Source organism: Pan troglodytes, chromosome 6 (assembly GCF_028858775.2).
Source record: "Pan troglodytes isolate AG18354 chromosome 6, NHGRI_mPanTro3-v2.0_pri, whole genome shotgun sequence".
Classification (NCBI taxonomy): domain Eukaryota; kingdom Metazoa; phylum Chordata; class Mammalia; order Primates; family Hominidae; genus Pan; species Pan troglodytes.
The window spans coordinates 120,416,377-120,437,974 of NC_072404.2; the positions used below are offsets into that span (position 1 = coordinate 120,416,377).

Sequence of the window (21,598 nt, forward strand, 5' to 3'; positions counted from 1 at the left end):
CCAGTTGTATTTGCACTCATTTGTTTGTCTAGATTTAGTTCTGTGCATTATGATCACATGTGTGGGTACCTGTACCCACCACCACAGTTAAGGTATAGAACAATTTTATCACCACAAGGATCCTTAATATTGTTCTCCTATGTAACCATACCTATCTTTCTCTACCCCTTCCCTTCTGAATAACCTATCCTCCATTTCTGTAATTTATTACTTTAAGAATGTTATATAAATGGAGTTAAATAGTATGTAACTTTTTGAGGTTGGCTTTTTTTTGGGGGGTGGGGGGATGGAGTTTTCGCTTTGTCACCCAGTCTGGAGTGCAGTGGTGCAATCCTGGCTCACTGCAACCTCTTCCTCCCAGGTTCAAGCAATTCTTGTGCCTCAGTCTCCTGATTAGCTGAGATTATAGGTGCCCACCACCACACCTGGCTAATTTTTTTTTTTTTTTTTTGAGACTGAGTCTTGCTGTGTTGCCCAGGCTGGGGTGCAGTGGCATGATCTCGGCTCACTGCACGCTCCGCCTCCCAGGTTCACGCCATTCTCCTGCCTCAGCCTCCCAAGTAGCTGGGACTACAGGTGCCCACCACCAAGCCTGGCTAATTTTTTTTTTTTTTTTTTTTTGTATTTTTAGTAGAGACGGGGTTTCACCGTGTTAGCCAGGATGGTCTCGATCTCCTGACCGCGTGATCTGCCTGCCTTGGCCTCCCAAAGTGCTGGGATTACAGGCGTGAGCCACTGCGCCTGGCCTAATTTTTTTTATTGTTAGTAGAGATGGGGTTTCATCATCTTGGCCAGACTGGTCTCGAACTCCTGACCTCAAATTATCCACCTGCCTCAGCCTCCCAAAGTGCTGGGATTACAAGTGTGAGCCACTGTGCCCAGCCAAGATCGGCTTTTTTTTTTTTCCACTCAGCATAATTACCTTGGATTCACCCAAGTTGTTGCCTGTATTGATAGTTTGTTCCTTTATATTGCTGAGTAGTGTTCCATTTAATTTTATTTTCTTGCTTTATTTATTTATTTTGAGACAGAGAGTTTTGCTCTTGTCGCCCAGGCTGTGCAGTTCAGGTGATTCTCCTGCCTCAGCCTCCTGAGTAGCCAGGACTACAGGCATGTGCCACCGTGCCCGGCTAATTTTGTATTTCTCGTAGAGGTGGGGTTTCACCATGTTGGCCAGGCTGGTCTTGAACTTCTGACCTCAGGTGATCCACCCACCTTGGCCTCCCAAAGTGCTGGGATTACAGATGTGAGCCACCACACCCGGCCATAAACACAAATTTTAGTCTTTGAGACTGTATTTGCCCACGTTTGTGGTGTTTTAATGCATTGTTACAGATTAAATGTAAGTTTGTTAACTGGATCAGGTTTGAGGGAGGAGCAAGGTCGGTTTTGTTAGTGCAGTTTCATTTAATAATCAGAGGAAATGCAATTCAGATGTTCTGGAGTGAGATACTTAAGTATTTAATTTCCCTTTTTGAGAGAGGCAGCTGTCAATTTTTTCTTCCTTAATTATAAATTCTAGATTATTTATTTTACCTATCATCTGGCAGGGTTTTTTGTTGTTGTTGTTCTTTTGGTTTTTTTTTTTTTGGCAGAGTCTGTCACCCAGGCTGGAGTGCAGTGGAGCAATCTTGGCTCACTGCAACCTCTGTCTCCTGGGTTCAAGCGATTCTCGTGCCTCAGCCTCCCAAGTAGATGGGATTACAGGTGTATCCACACCCAGCTAATTTTTGTATTTTTAGTAGGGACACGGTTACACCATGTTGGCCAGGCTGGTCTTGAATTCCTTACCTCAGGTGACCCACCCGCCTAGGCCTCCCAAAGTGCTGGGATTACAAGTGTGAGCCACAGCTCTCAGCCATCTGGCAGTTTTTAATTTCAGGCATACTGATGTGTAGGCTCTGGAATCAGACCACAAGGGTTCAGATCTTGATTTGGCTATTTATTAGTTATGAACTTTGGACAAGTTTAACCTCTCTACCTCATTGTAAAATGGGGATAATAAATGCACCTATACCATAGGCTTATTGTGGAGATTAAGCATTGTAAGCACTCAGAATTTGCTATCATTATTATTATAACCACTAGTTGGGGAAGTTTGAGTATCAGATAAGTGCTTCTAGAGCACTATCTGGTAGTAATGCTAGCTCAGTTGTAGAAATGCATATTCATTTTGTTATCAAATTTATATTTTATAGTTTTTTAGAATCTAAAATTCTGTCGTTTTGATTATTTGGAATAATCTGTTAATGTAATTGTAAGATCAGCCTAATCAACTTCCATTTATAGTTGAAAGTCAGAGCAGTGAAATGACTTGCCCAAGCATTCATAGGTAGTAACTTGGAATGGATCTGATTGACTAGTATTCTTTTCATTTTTACCTTAGTCAGCTGCTGTAAATTAAATGTTAAATGACTAATAAGGGCTGTTTAATTTCCAGTCTCAGTTACATGTCTCCTCAAAATTTCTTTCAAGTTTCTTTAATTATTTCCATTAGTAATTAAGCCAAAAATTTACCTACTTAGTCTCTTAGTGATACACATCCAAAATATATACATTAATTTAAAATATTTATTGAGCACTGTGCCAGGTGCTTATAAAGGACAGAAATATAATAAATGGCTCTTTCCTCAAAGAGATTGTTATATTGGGCTCTTTTATTTGTAATTTTAGAAAATTATTTTTCCTCATATTTTTTATTCTTTCTGCCTTTTGGGTATCATATTAATCTTTAAAGTGTTACTTTTTGTTTTCTTTTTTTGTTTGTTTTTTTTTAAGACAGGGTCTCCCTCTGTCAGCCAGGCTGGAGTGCAGTTGTGCAGTCATGGCTCACTGCAGCCTTGACCTCCTGGGCTCAAACAATCCTCCCATCTCAGCCTCCCAAGTAACTGGGACTACAGGTGTGCATCACCACATCCAGCTAGTTTTTGTATTTTTTGTAGGGATAATGTCTCACTATGTTGCCCAGGCTGTTCCTGAACTCCTGGGCTCAAGTAGTCTGCCTGCCTCAGCTGCTCAAAGTGCTGGGATTACAGGTGTGAGCCACTGTGCCCAGCTGTTTTCTGTTTATTTTAACATGGTCTTAAAGGCAGCTTCAGTCTTCCAGTTTTTCTGATAAACTGTTTTCTACTTTAATTGCTTTTTTTGCCTTTTACTTCATTTTTCCTACTTGAGAGTCTTGTTTGTTTTTATTGTTTTTGTTTTGGTATTGTTGCCTTTGCTAAATCTGTTTTTAATATTGTATTAAAATTTAATATTTTTCAGTTATTTTTAAAAATTTTTAAATATTAAATTTAATATTGTATCTCAGTGTTTCTTTTTCCAGTTTGATTTAGTATTTAGCTTTGATTGTTGCCTTTACTTGTGTTTACATTCATTTGTGTAAAAAGGGAAGAGTAAATTTATCCTTTTAAGAATTGGCTGCTTTGTGTGAGTCACTTTGGTTTTAGGTACCATGTTAGAAGTAATTGTAATTTTATGCCATTTAAAAATAGCTCAAAACTCCTATGTTCACTTGGTTTCTAGGTCTATTCTGGATAAGCAGGTTTTGTGAAGACATTTATTCTTTCTTGGACCTCAGATTTACCAGACATCTCATGGTATTTCCTTTTCTATTATTTCTTTAATGGCTGCCATTTATTCTCAATGTATTTTGTACATATTTTACTTGTCAGCTGGATGACCAGTTTTTTGATTCACACATAAGATGTGAAACATTGTGTTAATTGTTAAGGTTGTGTTAAAAACCTTTTCCCTTTATTTATAACTTTTTTTTTTTTTTTTGAGACGGAGTCTCGCTCTGTCACCAGGCTGGAGTGCAGTGGCGCGATCTCAGCTCACTGCAGCCTCTGACTCCCTAGTTCAAGCGATTCTCCTGCCTCAGCGTCCTGAGTAGCTGGGATTACAGGCACATGCCACCAAGCCCAGGTAATTTTTGTATTTTTAATAGAGACAGAGTTTCACCATGTTGGCCAGGATGGTCTCAATCTCCTAACCTCATGATCCACCCGCCTCGGCCTCCCAAAGTGCTGGGATTACAGGCTTGAGCCACCATGCCCGGCCAATTTTTGAATGTTTTTTAAACTCACTGTGTTAAAGGTCACATCTTTTCTGCTTACTACATTGGCTTTCCCTTTTTAAAAAAACTATGATTTGACCCTAACGAATTCATCATTTTATTAAATATCAACAACATTTTTAAGCAATGCGAATTTTCTCATTATAAGATTTTTTATATTAATGAAAATAGTGAAATACTTGCCGTAATGTCTTAATACATATGACCTCTTGTCTTCTGACCTCTTGTGAGTAAATTACTGAGATCTGCTTTTCCTGTTGAATCAAATTCAGAGTCTGCAGTTCTGTTTCAGATGTGATGATGTATCTTTGTCCTGAGGATAAGCTTCTGTGTTTTTAGGGAAAGGCAGTTATGGGGATGTCATGTAGTCGTTTTTAATGACACTTGATTTTACAGGGTGATAGTTCATTTAGTTAATTAAGCCAGAGCTGCAGTTTCATCTCAAGTTCTCTAATGCATTCACCAATTCTTTGTAGAATGCTGTTATGTCCCAGGCACTGTGCAGTTTGGAAGACAAGCAGCAATAGCACAAATAGAAGTCATTGTCTGAAGGAGGTTTGTGGCAAGCTCTTTACTGAAGCATCTCAAGTGTGGTGTGTACTGAGGATGGCATATTTATATAAAAAGGGACATACTAGTAAATAAATACCTAAGTAGATTATTTTAGATTGGAAATATCACTCAGTACTTAAAAGACTTTAATAATGACTTGATTTCCTTTCAATGTTTGCCTCTGGTAAATAAGTATACCACTAAATATAGTATATACCTAAAATACAAGACTTTTGTGAGTCTAACATAAAAAACAGTGTTTCTTCAAGTAGCAATTCTTATATCTGCCTGTAATATTTAGTTACATTTGAAAATATCTATTTAGGTTAATTCCTGTTTCACAGATTATACAGATTGTGAGTTCATACATTATGGGGGAAGATTACCAAAGCGGGTTAATAACATGTTAATAGTGGTTTGAATTCTCCAAGAAAACTAGCCTTGAACTTTTAAACTATGTGTAACTGGGAGAGAGCTACCAGATTACTAATTATTATAAGATAAAAATATACAGTAATAGACAATTGCACACTGCTTTTCAATATTTCAGGTATTACATTACAGAGACAAGGATAATGACTGTTGCTGTTTTCTAATTTATAGGATTATCTATATTGGTTTTGTTCCTGAGTTGCACCTGTATAATTTTTGAAAAGACTTTGAGTAGATATTTTATAAACATACCTGTAGCCACTGTTATGTAGTGAATTTAAATTAGAAAAATTGATGTTGAAGCTAAGTATCTTTTAGTTGCTATTGTAAATTTGTTTAAAAAAAACTTCATTAGTTTTTTCTACTAATTGAATTAGGGAGTATTAACTCTTTAATAACTGAACAGTATTAATGGAAGAAAAAGAGAACTCCTTCAACAGTATACCTAGATTTACCTGTTATAGAAAATGACAACTACTGTACAGTAATCAAATTTTTACAAATAACATAGTTTCCCTTACATACAGATGCAAACAGTAGAGTAGAATTGGTTCAGATCCTGGTTTCATCTCTTAAGTGGAGTAGCCTTGATTAAATTATTTTTAAACCATGTGTTGCTGGAGGAGAGCTACCAGATTACTAATTATTATAATATGAAAATATACAATAATAGACAATTACACAGTGCTTTTCGGTATTAGCCTGTTTTGGTTTTCTTTTCCTCAGTGGTAAAATGGAGATACCTACCTTAGAATTAGGAGGATTAAATAGACCATCCATGTAGAAAGCTGATTATGGTGCTTAGTCCATAGTAAGTACTCAGTATTTGGTAGTATATTGTTAGATCACTCACTGAACAAAGAAGACTTATTTTTGCATACTGGCACTATAGGAAATTACATTTTATTTTTTAAAATGAATAATTTTTGGTTCTTCACTAAATATGCCGTAGTAATCTTCTTGTGGCATTCTAAATTCATTCCCTCAGAAAGATTGTGATTTAGAAACTTTTCTTTTGATCATGATCACATAACTCAATTCCAGAAAAATTAATGAGAGACTCTAAGCAAATTTCAATTTATATTGAGATTTTAATAAAGAATGTTTTCTTCATGTTATTTTACTTACTGTTATAGTGTGACTGTTGCTTTTTTGTCTCCTTTTCTTTTAAACAGGGTTTGTGGATGCACTTAGATGTTTGCAATGAGCACTGTGGCTGGCATGCCCCAGTGTTTTGGATACCAATGCATAGGACTCCATAGTAATCGAATTTACCAGAGGCGAACGTCATGAGCATAGTGATCCCATTGGGGGTTGATACAGCAGAGACGTCATACTTGGAAATGGCTGCAGGTTCAGAGTAAGTATTTAAATTGGTTACATAAGCAAAAAAAAAAAAAAAAACCCTTCTGGAGCTAGAAAGTAGGAAGAAGTATAAGTGGAAAATATTAAATTTCTTCTTTCCTAGCCATTTTTTAAAGTAAAAAAAAAAAAGCGAAGTTACCTTTCTTTCTCAAACACTGAGAACGTGATTGCTAACTTTGTTTTCCTTTTAAATAGCATTACCACTAATATTCATTATTGGATTGAAGTATTGACATGACTTTTTTTGACTCCAAATTTCTGAGAAGCGATACATTTTTTACCAACTGTATTTTCCTATAGTATTTGATATTGTTATTCCAATGTCACTAGAGCCACCTGCTGACAGGAGTCATTAATTTGTTGGTGCTTGGGTTCCCCCCACCCCCAGCAACAGATGGAGTTTTGCTGTGTCTCCCAGGCTGGAATGCAGTGGCTCTATCTCAGCTCATTGCAACCTCTGCCTCCCGGGTTCAAGCAATTCTCCTGCCTCAGCCTCCCGAGTAGCTGTATTACAGGCGTGTGTCACCACGCCCAGCTAATTTTTGTGTTTTTAGTAGAGATGGGGTTTCATCATTTTGGCTAGGCTGGTCTCGAACTCCTGACCTCGTGTTCCACTCTCCTCGGACTCCCAAAGTGTTAGGATTACAGGCATGAACCACTGCGCTCAGCCGGTGCTCGGGTATTTTTAGTTTGAATTTGTATAATTGAAGATTCTAAAATATTTTGTATATAATGAAACATTTTCAGAAACTTTTTACTTGTTCTTTTTTCACCCAGTGCTTAACATTTTTGCTTGTGATTTCTTGACACTTAATCAACTATGAAGAAACTATTTTTTTTTCTGCTGCTTTTAAAGTGAGTGTTGATTTGTTTGTACTAATTGGAGGTGCTTTCATTTAAGCGTGGCTTTGTTTTTGTATTCAAAAGCCTGCTTTAAAGTACTGTCCTTGCATTGTTTACAACTGTTCTTTTTTTTTTTTTTTTTTTTTTTTTTTTGAGACGGAGTCTCGCTCTGTCGCCCAGGCTGGACTGCAGTGGCGCGATCTCGGCTCACTGCAAGCTCCGCCTCCCGGGTTCACGCCATTCTCCTGCCTCAGCCTCCCGAGTAGCTGGGACTACAGGCGCCCGCTACCACGCCCGGCTAATTTTTTGTATTTTTAGTAGAGACGGGGTTTCACCGTGTTAGCCAGGATGGTCTCGATCTCCTGACCTCGTGATCCGCCCGCCTCGGCCTCCCAAAGTGCTGGGATTACAGGCGTGAGCCACCGCGCCCGGCTACAACTGTTCTTTTTTTGTTGTTTGTTTTGTGGCAGAGTCTCGCTCTGTCATCCAGGCTGGAGTGCAGTAGGGCAGTCTCAGCTCACTGCAACCTCCAGGCTCAAGGGATTCTCATGTCTTAGCCTCCTGAGTAGCTGGGATTACAGGTGCATGCCACCACACCCAGCTAATTTTTGTATTTTTAGTAGAGACAGGGTTTCACCACATTGACCAGGCTGGCCTCGAACTCCTGGGCTCAAACGATCTGCCCACCTTGGCCCCCCAAAGTGCTGGGATTACAGGCATGAACCACCATGCCCAGCCATGTTTACAGCTGTTCTTAGGGTGATGCTGAATTTTTCATTTGTTTCGTACTTAATCATAAACAATTTTTTCTTATAATTTTTTTCACTTGTAATACATACAGAGCTCATTGTATTCATATAATGTTCTGTAAGTGTTAAGCAGCTCCCCTACTTTGAGCAATGTGTTTTATATAAAATATCTTAATCATCCCAGCAAAAAGGCAGGTATTATTTTCATTTTATAAGAAATGCAGCTCAAGGAGATTAACACATTTGCCTATGGCCACATAATTAATAAAAGGTAGAGTTAGGTTTGAACCCAGAGTTGCTTGGCTCCAGATTCATGCTGCCACATAGGTCAGAAGAGTCACATTTAGTTAATAGAGGAGTAAAATGAAGTGAAATGCCACATGTGATGAACTGAGGACAATTGTCATACCAAACCTCATTTGCTCTTTATTTTTAAATTTCTTACGTATTTTCATACAAATATTTAAAAATAATAGATTGTAAGAGAGAGAAAAGAAATGGACAGATTTTGATCGCAAATCTGAAGGAGTATATTGAGAAGTCATGGAGATTTTTTTACACCTATTAATATAACAATTAGTATAACCTATTCATGTTATGCCTTCAATAACATACACTGGCTATGGTTATATTATTGAAATGTATGTTATCGGAGGTCTTAACACTCAAAGGGAAAATTAGAGGTTTTACCTAAGATCTAAGATGCTGGTATGAGCTTCTCATCAAAACCCACTTGCAGTTTGAGAGTTTATACAGAGAAGAAATTAAATTTTTAATTGGGAAGAAGAACATCCTTTAAGTCCAGTTTCTGAGGAATTAGAGCTTATTTATTCCATCATTCTAAACTGTTCTTTTTCTCTAAATGCCTCCTCAATTTAATGATTGGCATTTTTCCCTTTTTAGATTTTCAGTTCTAACTTACTTAAATTTCTGCATTAATAATATATGATGTGGCTTAGGTGATAATTTGTGATGGTTTTTTAATGAATAAGGACATTTTGGTATAAAACAAATAAGATTTTAAATTTGTAAAGTGGTTCCAGAAAAATGTGGCAATATCAAATAGATTATTGCAAACAGAGTAGTGGTTGTTCTTCCTTTAAAGTTTTTGATGTTAATTTAGAATTACAACACATTTGGAAATAGCCTTTTTTCATTTTTAAGAATAGAAATATTACATAAATAATTCAGCTCAGTGTGGTGGCTTATACCTGTAATTGCAGTGCTTTGGGAGGCTGAGGCAGGCAGATCGCTTGAGCCCAGCAGTTTGAAACCAGCCTGGGTAATACAATGAGACCCTATCTCTACAAAATAAAAATCTTTTAAAAATTAGCTGGGCATGGCAGCGCATGCCTGTAGTCCCAGCTACTTGGGAGGCTGAGGTGGGAGGATCACTTGAGCCCAGGAGTTCCAGGCTGCAGTGAGCCATGATCGCACCACTGCGTTCCAGCCTGGGTGACAGAGCAAGACCCTGTCTCAAAAAAGTAAAACAAAATAATTCTACTTCTGATGACCAAAAATGTTCTCTATATTTGTAAAGTTAGTGAAGCAATGAAAATTAAAGTGGTATAAATTTAGGACTACCAGAATTTAGGCTTTGGGTAACTCTAGTCTAAAATAATATCTAGTACCATTTTGTAATATAGGCTGTTTGCTTCATTAAGTAAATAATCAACAGTCATAAATAGTACTCTGGTAAATTTCACAGGGATAGTAGGGACAATGCAGTTTGATGGGAAAAATGCTAGACCAATTTAAGGACTTTAAGGTAGTTTTTCTTTGCTATTATAATACCATGTTGACTTAGAATTAAGAGTTAGTTTATTTTACAGATATGGGCACTGAGACCCCAGAGTAGTTATGTGGCATGTCCCAAGGATATATAGTGACTTTAGTGGTAGAGGTAGGACTTGGATGTAGGGTTTGTGACACTTAGATCAGTCATCTCCTGGTCTGTAAAACTGGAGATTGGATTATCTGCTCTATAAAATACCTCCTAGGATAGTGCCTGATTATCAGTTTGGAGCAGCAGTGACCCTATTTCCAAGAATAATTCCAGTCCCACGGCACTCAATCCCATACCAGGCATGACACAGTAGCTGATCTACCAGTAGTTTTGTGACAGTGTTGTTGGGGGAGTCAATAAATTGCCCTCTGAAGATCCACTATCACCGATTCTAGGCCAGGAGAATGCTACTTTCAGTCTTTGATATCTCTGAGGGAAAGGAAACCACACCCTGATACTCCTTGGAGCCAGATGCAAACCAGCCTTACCACACTATTTGTTCTACCTGCTTTACTTACCAAGGCTTAGGAGCAGCATTTCACCTTCTCCAGGCTCCCAGTATCACCTGAAGGGGTCAAAGGTAGGGCCTGGGTGACTCATTTGGATTAAGTCTTGACCCTTTGTCAGTTTTATCTGTTCCTCTAATTCCTGTAATTGGGCACGGTCTAAAATGTAGGTCCATTCAGATGTCCAAATCCTTATGGTGTTCTTCCTTTTATTAATTCTTCCACCTGCTATGTATAATTTAGTTATTACAGTGACCATGCTACCATCACATTAAGGCCCATGCCTAGTTCTCAGATCTTCTTACATTGCCCGATCTTGCAGCAGAATTTGATACTATTGACTCTCTTTACCTTTGGCTTTAGTGAAAATATATATTTTTAAGTTGTGGTAAAATAGATACAACATTTATTGTGTTAACCATTTTTAAGTGAACAATTCGGTGGCAGTAAGTACATTCACAGTGTTGTGCAGCCATCACTACTGTTTTCAAACTTTATCATCCCAAATAGAAACTCCGCATTCACTAAATAACTCCTTCTTTCCCCTTCTAGTACCTCATAACCTCTATTGTAGTTTCTATCTTTATTTGCCTATTCTAGATACCTCATATAAGTGGAATTATAAAATACTTATTCTCTTATGTCTGGCTTATTTTACTTAGCATAATGTTTTCAGGATTCAACCATGTTATAGCATATACCAGAATTCCATTCCTTTTTATGGCTGAATAATAGTCCATTGTATAGATGTACTATATTTTGCTTATCCATTCATCTCTTGACGTACACTTGGGTTGTTCCTACCTTTTGGCTATTGGAAATAGTACTGCTATGAACATTGGTATACAGGTATCTGTTTGACTCCCTGTTTTAAATTCTTTTGGTTTTATAGCTAGGAGTGGAATTGCTAGGTCATAACATAATTCCACATTTAACATTTTGAGGAATCGTCGAACTCTTTTTCCATCTGGTTTTCTTTTTATGGCATGATCTCCTTTTTAAATGTTTCTTCTTTTTCTTAAATATTTGTGTTTTCTAGGGATCTGTACTTCCTTACTTTTTAAACTGTCCTGGAGATGTCATCTACTTCTATAGCTTTCACTGTTTTTGCATGCTCATGACTTCCAAATCATCCTTACCTAATTCTCTCGTGGGCTCTACTCACATAGCCCTCTGCATTACTAGACCACTTAGATGTTCTGTGAGTAGTTCAAACTTAATAAAATTAGTACTATACTAATTCTCTCTTCTTTCCCTCATCCTCTCTAATAAATTCACACCAAAAAAAAGCCGTCTTATTCATATATTCTATTTTTCACTCAAAGACAGCAATACACATAAGCCATAAGTTTTCTAAAAACACATAAGTCATTTAATTTTCCCAGGTTTTTACATCACTGCTTCTTTGTTGCCTTTAAGTCTAAATTCAGACTCCTTCTAATAGTATGCAAAGGCTTTCTTTTTTTCTTCCTTTCTTTCTTCAAACTCCTGTTTGAATGGTTTCATGGTATTCCAGTCTAGAGGTATACCAAAATTAAGTTTTAATCAGTCTCATTGAATATGTACGTTGTTTGAGCCAAATATTGCATTGAAATTAGCATTTTGGCATAATTTTTGTACATGTCTTTAATGATTTACTTAGAATAAATGTGATCTAGAATTACTAGGTCAAATGGAATGCAAGATCTTTTTAAAGGCTACTGATATATGTTGCCAGATTGCATTCCTGAAAGTTTGTGTCTACTCAGAAGAAGTCAGTACCCTGGCAATTTGGGACATTTAGTATAGGAGAAAGTAGGTTTATAGAATTTAACCCTTGAGAGTATCACATTATGATAGCATGTAAATACATCAAAATTTACCTTGCCATCTAATTTTATGTAATATATTCTGAGAAGTTAGGACTATGTACAATACAGTTTAACAAAATTTCCATTAAAATAGTTGTATTTTAAAAGTTGATGTGTCAAATGTGATCCCAAGACCGTCCACAGGCTCAAAGATTTGCTGGAAGGACTCACAGGATCCAGAATGTAGTGGTACTTATGGCTAAGATTTATTACAGCAAAAGAATCCAAAGCGAAATCAGCAAAGGGAAAAGGTACATGGGGTGAAACCTGGAGGAAAGCAGGTGCAAAATTCTATGAGGCTTCTCCCCATTGAGGCACATAGGATGCACTTAATTTCTTCAGCAATGAATTGTGACAACACATGTGAAATGTTGTCTACCAAGGAAGCTCATTAGAGACTCAGTGCCCAAAGTTTTTCTTGAGGGATGGCACGTAGGCATCTGCCTAGAATGTACCAAAATTCCAGACTCCCAGAAAGAAAATAAGTATACAACATAAACCATATTGTTTGTATAAACAGTGTAGGCAGAGTAAGCTGCCCTTATCATTTGAGGAAAGTTTCTTATCAATGTAGGGAACTGTTTACCAGCTAAATTCCCAAATGCCAGCCAAGGGCCACCCTTGTAAGGCGGCCTTTCTGCCCTCTGGTAACTCTTGTCTGCACAGTTGATTTTTGCAGGATTAAGTTGAACTATATGAATGCCATTTTTATAGGTCAGAATTGGTCTGGTATCAGTAATTCTGTATTGTTCAACTTAATAGTAAGAGAAGAAGGAGTGAATTACAATTTGTTGAGCGCTGCTGTGCCAGGTAAATGTTTTACATGTGTTACTGCATTATTTTTATACTGTGAGTCCAATGTTAACTTCTTCTCAAAGATGTGAAAACAAAAGTTCAGAAGGGTTAACTAACTTCCCTGAAGTCACGGATTGTAAGTTATCAGAACTACGGTGATATTCCTGGTCTATTTTAGATCCATGTCTTGCTTTTTCTCACTAAACCAGTGCTGTTAGCTATTGGCTGAATTTATGACTACCTGTGCTTTTCAAATACTTCTGCAAAAACAAAATATATAAAACAGATAAAAGGAAAACAACTCTGGTTGAAATGGAAGTGAAGGGCTTAGAACAATTTTAACCCTTCTCCTACCATAAACATTCCCAAGGATTCTAAGAGCTAGCACAAGACAATAACTGCTCTTAGGAAAAAGAAAAGGAAATGGAAATACCGTTTGTTTCAGCAGCTATGGTAGACAATTGTGTGAAATCCTTTTTTTGGGGGGGTGGATAGGGACTCAAAAAAGGACCTCAAGGTCGCACAGACTGGAGTACAGTAGTGTGATCATGGGTCACTGAAGCCTCCACCTCCCAGGCCCAAGCAGTCCTCCTACCACAGCACCCCGAGTAGCTGGACCTACAGGTACACACCACCACACTTGGCTAATTTTGTATTTTTTTGCAGAGATAGGGTTTCATCATGTTGTCCAGGCTAGTCTTGAACTCTTGGGCTCAAGTGATCTGTCTGCCTTGGCCTCCCAACGTGCTGAGATTATAGGCATGAGCCCCCGTGCCTGGCCAAAATCCTCATTTTTTAATACCAGGAAATCTCATGATAATTTTATTCAGCCAAATGAAGGATTAAATGCTGAGTTTTTAAAAAACCCCACTGTGACTTTAAAATTTGATTATTTAAGGGGATAGAGTTTTAAAAACCTGGGTCAACATGTGACATTTAATACTAGATTTTATAGCTAGCTCAGTTTCTCCATACATTTTCTCATTTTTAAATTTAATTTGGTTCCTGATTGTTAAAAAATACGTGTGTGTTATTGAAAATCCTCTTTTACTTGCCTAATTATTTTGGAATTTAGAATTAAATTTAGAGCAAGGATCAGCAGAACTTTCCTGTAAAGGGCTAAAGAAGAAATATTTAAGACTTGCAATGATATGGTTTCTGTTGTAACTACTCAGCTCTGGTCTTGCAGCTGTAAAGCAGACTGTATGTGTAAATGAATGGACATGACAGTGTTCCGATAACACTTTGTCTACAGAATCAGGAAGCAGGCTGGATTTGACCCAGGGTTCTAGTTTGCCTACCACTTATTTAGAGCAAAGGAATCTTGATAATGTACTGTTTCCAACGAAGAGTACTATTTTTTCTCTGATTTTATTGGCTTAAGCAAGTACTATTTCAATGGTATGACTTTCTTTAAATATAATTAGGTAGAGGGAACAGCAAGTACACAAGCTCCAAGGCAGGAACAAATTTAGATTGTCCTAAAGAACAGGGAAAAAATATCAAACATGGGAGTAATAGACCAAGGGAAGAATATTAAGAAGAGATGAGAGGAGTAGGGCCTAGGGGCCATAAGAAGTTAAGATTTTAAGTGAAATAAGTGCTGGCCAGGCGTGGTGGCTCACACCTGTATTCCTAGCACTTTGGGAGGCTGAGGCTGGCCAGTTGCTTGAGCCCAAGAATTCAAGACTGGCCTTGGCAACATGATGAAACCCCATCTGTACAAAAAAAAAAAAATACCACAGTTAGCCAAGTGTGGTTGCTTGTGCCCGTAGTCCCAGCTACTTGAGCTGAGGCGGGATGATCGCTTGAGCCTGGGAGGTCTAGGCTGCAGTGAGCCGAGATCACACCACTACATTCTAGCCTGGGTGACAAAGTGAGACCCTGTCTCAAAAAAAAAAAAAAAAAAGTTCTAATTCAGTGCTCTAAATTAGTAAATATTTATTGAGGGCTTGTTATATGCCAGCTACTGTTTTGGGTCCTGGGGACACAACTTCAAATCTAAAATTTTGTATTTATATTCAAATTCTGTTTTTTCTCTTACAAAACAGAAAAATGGCCAGGCGCGGTGGCTCACGCCTGTAATCCCAGCACTTTGGGAGGCTGAGGTGGGCAGATCACCTGAGATCAGGAATTCGAGACCAGCCTGCTGAACATGGCAAAACCCCGTGTCTACTAAAAATACAAAAAATTAGCTGGGTGTGGTGGCGGGCGCCTGTAATCCCAGCTACTCGGAGGCAGACGCAGGAGAATTGCTTGAACTCGGGAGGCAGAGGTTGCAGTGAGCTGAGATCATGCCACTGCACTCCAGCCTGGGCGACAAGAGCAAAACTCCGTCTCAAAAAAGATAAAGAAAAAAGAAAAATGTCACTTTAAAAAAAATTAGAGTCCTGTTCCTCCACTTGCCCTCTGGATCTTACCCCTTCTCACCTTTTCAGAATCTTCATTCTTCTCTCTTGCCTGCAGTCATCCCATGTCTCTTGCATCTTCAGTTTCTCTATTAGATCATTCCTATCACATGTAAATATAACAGAATTATTTCCCTTTTTTATTATTTCATTTCTCTAATCCTCTTAAGAGCAAAACTCCTTGAGAAAGCTGTTTGTATTCATTATCAGGTTGCACAACACTACTATAACCTCCTGTGTTGTCAGACTAATTGGTAGTCTTCTATAATTTATATACTATTTTTTCAGATTTGATGTAAATAATCATCCCTTCTCTTTCTTCCTACTAGGAAGGTTCAACTTTGGATTTCTAGGTACCACACTTAACTAACCACTATTGGTCATTTTTTCCTGGCTTATTCTGTTATGCCCAGGTGCTTTAAATGTCTAAGACTCAACTGCAGTCCCCTCTCCTTTTAAAAAACTTGGTTTTTAGGTTATTACCTGGCTTTAAATATAATCTCTATGTGTGGTTACCCTCAATTTTTTATGTCCAGTCATAATCTTCCTAAGCTCCAGACTTGTATACCCAAGTTGACAGCTTCACTTGGAATTCTTGATGTTCTTCTGCCCCGAACTATCTACTTTTGGTTATTGTTTTTTAGGCTCATCTATTTTTTTTTCCTTTTCTTTTCTTTTCTCTTTTCTTTTTTCTTTCTTTCTTCTTTCTTTCTTTCTTTCTTTTTTTCTTTCTTTCTTTCTTTCTCTTTCTCTCTCTCTCTTTCTCTCTCTTTCTGTCTGTCTGTCTTTCTGTCTTTCTTTCTTTCTTTCTTTCTTTCGACAGACTCTTGCTCTGTCACCCAGGCTGGAGTGCAATGGCATGATCTCAGCTCACTGCAGTCTCCACCTTCAGGATTCAAGTGAGCCTTGTGCCTCAGCCTCCCGAGTAGCTGAGATTACAGGTGGCCACCAAGCCTGGCTAATTTTTTTATTTTTATTCGAGATGGGATTTCACCATGTTGGCCAGGCTGGTCTCAAACTCCTGGCCTCAAGTGATCCACCTGCCTTGGCCTCCCAAAGTGCTGGATTTACAGGCATGAGTCACAGCACCAGGCCTCATCTATTTCTTTCTTTCCTTCTTTCTTTCTTTTTCTTTCTTTCTTTCTTCTTTTCTTTCTTTTTTCTCTCTCTCTCTTTCTTTCTTCCTTTCCTCCTTTCCTCTCTTCCTCCCTCCCTTCCTTCCTCCCTTCCTTCCTTCCTTCCTTCCTTTTTTCCTTCCTTCCTTCCTTTTTTAGATGGAGTTTCGCTCTTGTTGCCCAGGCTGGAGTGCAATGGCACGATCTTGGCTCACTGCAACCTCCGCTTTCGAGGTTCAAGCGATTCTCCTGCCTCAGCTTCCCAAGTAGCTGGGATTACAGGCATGCGCCATCATGCCCAGCTAATTTTGTATGTTTACTAGAGGCGGGGTTTCTCCATGTTGGTCAGGCTGGTCTCAAACTCCCGACCTCAGGTGATACGCCCGCCTCGGCCTACCAAAGTGCTGGGATTACAGGTGTGAGCCACTGCCCCCGCATCATCTATTTCTTTAAATGGCTACATCTCTATCCAGTTGCTTAAAACTCTAAGCTGTCAGTCTTGATTGGTCCTTTCCCCTTAACCCCTATGTCTAATTTATTGGTCTGTACTGGGTCCTCCTTCAAAGTATATTTTTGTTTTGTTTTGTTTTGAAATGGAGTCTTGCTCTGTCACCCAGGCTGGAGTGCAGTGGCACGATATTGGTTCACTGCAACCTCTGCCTCCTGGGTTCAAGCAGTTCTCCTGCCTCAGCCTCCAGAGTAGATGGGACTACAGGTGCGTGCCACCACGCCCAGCTAATTTTTATATTTTTAACAGGATTTCATCGTGTTGGCCAGGCTGGTCTCGAACTCCTGACCTCACAAAGTGCTGGGATTATAGGCATGAACCGCCGCGCCTGGCCAAAAGTATATTTTGAATCAGTACACTTTTATCCATTTCTACTGTTGTCCTCATCCAGGCCCTTGTAATCTCTTGACTAGACACTGGAGTGGAATACTCTCCATGTTTCTCTTTTGCCTTCTATCATTTATTCTCTGTAGAAGCTACTATGCTTCTTCTGAAGCATAAACCAGATCATACAGTTCTCCCACTTAAAAAGCTTCCAGTGACTTTCTGTTTTACTTAAAATATTAACTTTTTATGACCATAAAGCCCTCCTTCCCTAATCTCTTCTCACTATTCTCTTATCTCACTATTACTTCCATATTGATTTTTTGTTGTTGTTCTTTTGAATATTTTACATTTGTTTCTGCCTTAGGGACTTTGTACTCGTGATTTCCTCTGCCTGGATCATTCTTATGTTCTTGGCATAATCTTAGCTAAACTCAAATATCACATACTAGTGAGGCCTCCCCTCTTGCATTATCTAAAATAGTATCTGAAATACTTGTTTTATTTCATTGCTGCCATGCTTTATATTTTTACTAAAACATAAGCTTTATGACTATAAACATCTTGTCTGTTTTATCACTAATATCACTGTATCTACAATGGGTAGCACAGGGTTTGGCATATAGTAAGCATTGAGTCATGAATCATATTGCTTGAAGGTCATTTTTTATTTTTATTTATTTTTTATTTTTATTTCTGAGAAGGAGTCTCACTCTGTCGCCCAGGCTAGAGTGCAGTGGCGCAGTTTTGGCTCACTGCAACTTCTGCATCCTGGGTTCAAGCGATTCTCCTGCCTCAGCCTCCCAAGTAAATGGGATTACAACTATGCACCACCACACCCAGCTAATTTTTTTTTTTTTTTGTATTTTTAGTAGAGATGGGGTTTCACTATGTTTGCCAGACTGGTCTCGAACACCCGACCTCAGGTGATCTGCCCACCTTGGCTTCCCAAAGTGCTGAGATAACAGGCATGAGCCACTGCACCCAGCCTGTATTGCTTGAAGATCTAATAGTTAACCCTGAAGTTTATTATATTAAGAAGGATTATTGAATGCCCATATCCTAACTATACTTCAGTTGTTAAGAAGAGATAGAACTACAGCTAAACATATTTTATAGCCTCTTCATTGTAGAAAGATGTACAAAAATACAGCACCTGACGGTGCTGTATAATTGAATGAAAAGTCCCTCATATATAAATAGTCTTTAAAAATTGGCATGATTTCAGTACATTGAATGCTAAGTTTTTTTAAGTAGCGGTTTTGGTTAATACCTGTTTTGGGAAGCTGGAAATTTTTTTAAAGGCATTAGGAAACTGGCAGAATTAAAATAGTGATGAGAGGGAGATTGAAATTTACTATTAATATCTATGTTATCTAAGTGATTGTTTACTGACCATGATATAATAAATTGAGACATAACGTAGGAAGAGAAGGGATGTAAAGTTATTCAGTATAAAGAATTTTAACAAGTACTGGTATTTTTTGAGTGATAGTATTTTTACTATGAAATTTTTTGCATACTGTTTAATTGATGAAGGATTAAAGATCTATTTTGCAGATCATATAGTTATAAGAATTTACGGACTTAAAATATATAATAATTTTATTCTCTCAACTCTAAAGTCTATATAAAGATTGCTTTTCAGAATTTATAGTAATGTGCTATAGATCAAAGATAGGCACTTGAAGCTGATTCTTGCTGGGCACACAGTGGCTCATGCCTGTAATCCCAGCACTTTGAGAGATCAAGGTGAGGGGATCTCTTGAGCCCAGGATTTTTGAAACTAGCCTGGGCAACATAGTGAGACCCCTGCTGTCTACAAAAATTTTTTAAAAAATTAGCCAGGCATAGTGGCTCATGACTGTAATCTACTCAGGAGGCTGACATGGGAGGATCACTCAAGCCCCGGAGTTTGATGCTATAGTTAGCTATGCTCACACCACTGCACTCCAGCTTGGGTGACAGAGTAATGCCTTCTCTCTTAAAAAAGAAGAAACAGGCGAGGCATGGTGGCACATGCCTGTAATCTCAGCACTTTGCGAGCCAAAGTGGGCAGATCACCTGCAGTCGGGAGCTTGAGACCAGCCTGGCCAACATGGCAATACCTGGTCTCTACTAAAAATACAAAAACTTACCGGGCATGGTGGCACATGCCTGTAATCCCGGCTACTACGAGGCTGAGACACGAGAATCACTTGAACCCGGGAGGTGGAGCTTGTAGTGAGCTGAGATACATCACTGCACTCCAGCCTGGGTGACAGAGCAAGACTCTGTCTCAAAAAAAAAAAAAGGCTGCGAAAAAAATTTTTTTTTTTTAAAGAAAGGCTGCAGAGAATTAAGAATTACTTTTGTTGATAGTGTAATTGATAGATTCATCAAAGTCTTTTATTTTCACAGGTCATTGTATCAGATGAACCTAATGATGGTTGATGTACCCTGTGTTCTGTACCTCATAAAAAATGAAGGCAAATCATTAAGACACTTGGCTCTGTAGTTGAAGGAACTCAAGGAAAAAAAAAAGGAAAAAATTGGGGAATTATTTGTTGTAAAAGCAAGTTGCTCTGTCTATCTGTCTGTCTGTCTGTCTGTCTGTCTGTCTATCTATTTGAGATGGAGTTTTGCTCTTGTTGCCCAGGCTGGAGTGCAATGGTGCAGTCGGCTCACTGCAACCTCTGCTTCCTGGGTTCAAGCGATTCTCTTCCCTCAGCCTCCCGACTAGCTGGGATTATAGGCATGCGCCACCATGCCTGGCTAATTTTGTATTTTTAGTAGAGTCAGGGTTTCACCATGTTGGTCAGGCTTGATCTTGAACTCCTGACCTCAGGTGATCCACCTGCCTTGGTCTCCCAAAGTGCTAGGGTTACAGGCGTGAGCTACCACGCCCAGCCCGCAAGTTGCACATTTTAATATCTCTTTGTTAAATAAAAAAGTTACCACTTTGGACTCTGGATGCCATGCAGTCATGAGGATCACTTTGAAACTAGACATAGTGCCAAGTGCTTTTCAGAAAAGTGAAGAATTAGATTGAGCAGAGGAAATTTACCTATTTGTGAGTGAGGATGATGGAAGGAGTCTTGGAGAGGTAGTACTTTTTACCTGCTCTGATCAGTTTCAGGGCTTCTCCTGAGCCTACTGAATCTAGGAGAATTATTTACAGATTACCCAACCTCACATTTGAAGCTCTTAGTTTTATTTTGTCATACTACTACGCCAGTTACATCATTAACTTGCTTGGGAGAGAGACAACCCATTAGTGGCTCTGTGTGGTTTTTGTTTTTCTTTTTAGGTTTTTTTTTTTTTTTTTTTTGAGATGGGGTCTCACTATATTGCCCAGGCTGGACTCAAACTCTTGAGCTTAAGTGATCCTCCTGCCTCAGCCTCCCAAAGTGCTGGGATTATAGGCGTGAGCTGTTGTGCCTGGCCCTCTGTATAGTTTTTCAGGATAAGAGATCATATTCATTTCTTAGCTGGATACGCAGGGTTCTTCTTGAACTAGTCCTTGTCTATTCTCATCTCTGGCACATCCTCCACTCCTTTAACTGTTCTGAATTTTAGTAATTCTTTTTCAGTCTGTTCTTCGTAAACTTCAGTGAACATAAAATTGAAGGTGTTTATTAAAATGTAGATTTCTAAGCTCAATCTTTAAACATTCTGGTTCATTACATTTAAGTAGAGCTGTGAAAAGTAACATCTTGCACTACAGGTAATTGTGCTGCTGGTTGTCTGTAGATCATGCTTAGAGAAACGTGCTTAAATGTGTCATGTTGTTGTTATCTCTGACTGCATGTGTGCTTTGTGTCTGGAATACTTTCTCCATCTCTTTGCCTTCTCTATTTCATGGACTTGTTAAATTGCCATTCTTTAAAACTTGCTTAAATGTGACTACTATTATGAAGGCTCCTGTGCATACCTCTGATGGCACTACTGTAATTATTGTTACACTTGTTTGTTTGCCTGTTAGTTTCTTAAGAAGAGGGATCACTTTTTTTTTTTTTTATTTCCAGCATTTGGTACAGTATCTCACTGCCTGGTGCTTACTGTGTGCTCAAATGTTTATTGATTGAAAGAAAACTATATTATTGTAAGTTCCTTGAAGGCAGAGACAATGTCTTATCTTTGTATCTCTGATGGTTGCTAGTGAACATTAAGCCCTCAATATTTGTTTAATCAGTGCTATCAAAGTGGTTTAAATGGATGTAGTCTCCAGGGGTCTCTGAGCTTTTTGATGTTTTAAAAATTTGCTATTTAATTTGGAGCTAGGAAAAAAAATTAAGTATATTTAGA

The 21,598-nt window shown here is 38.4% G+C and overlaps 1 protein-coding gene across 13 annotated transcripts in view; it reads left to right on the forward strand.

The window, feature by feature from the left end:
• The window catches only part of KMT2E (lysine methyltransferase 2E (inactive)), a 99,498-nt gene that overhangs the window by 19,964 nt on the left and 57,936 nt on the right, over positions 1-21,598 (forward strand). For 6 of the 13 annotated variants that reach the window (XM_009453924.5, XM_009453926.5, XM_063815500.1 and 3 more), the window contains exon 2: positions 6,238-6,422. In XM_009453924.5, the coding sequence (XP_009452199.1) occupies positions 6,352-6,422 (71 nt within the window). In that variant the 5' untranslated portion in view covers positions 6,238-6,351. Of the gene's footprint in view, positions 1-3,525; positions 3,600-3,786; positions 3,928-4,554; positions 4,634-6,237; positions 6,423-21,598 lie in introns of all 13 variants that reach the window. The other 7 variants (XM_063815499.1, XM_009453925.5, XM_063815498.1 and 4 more) reach the window with 4 other exon arrangements.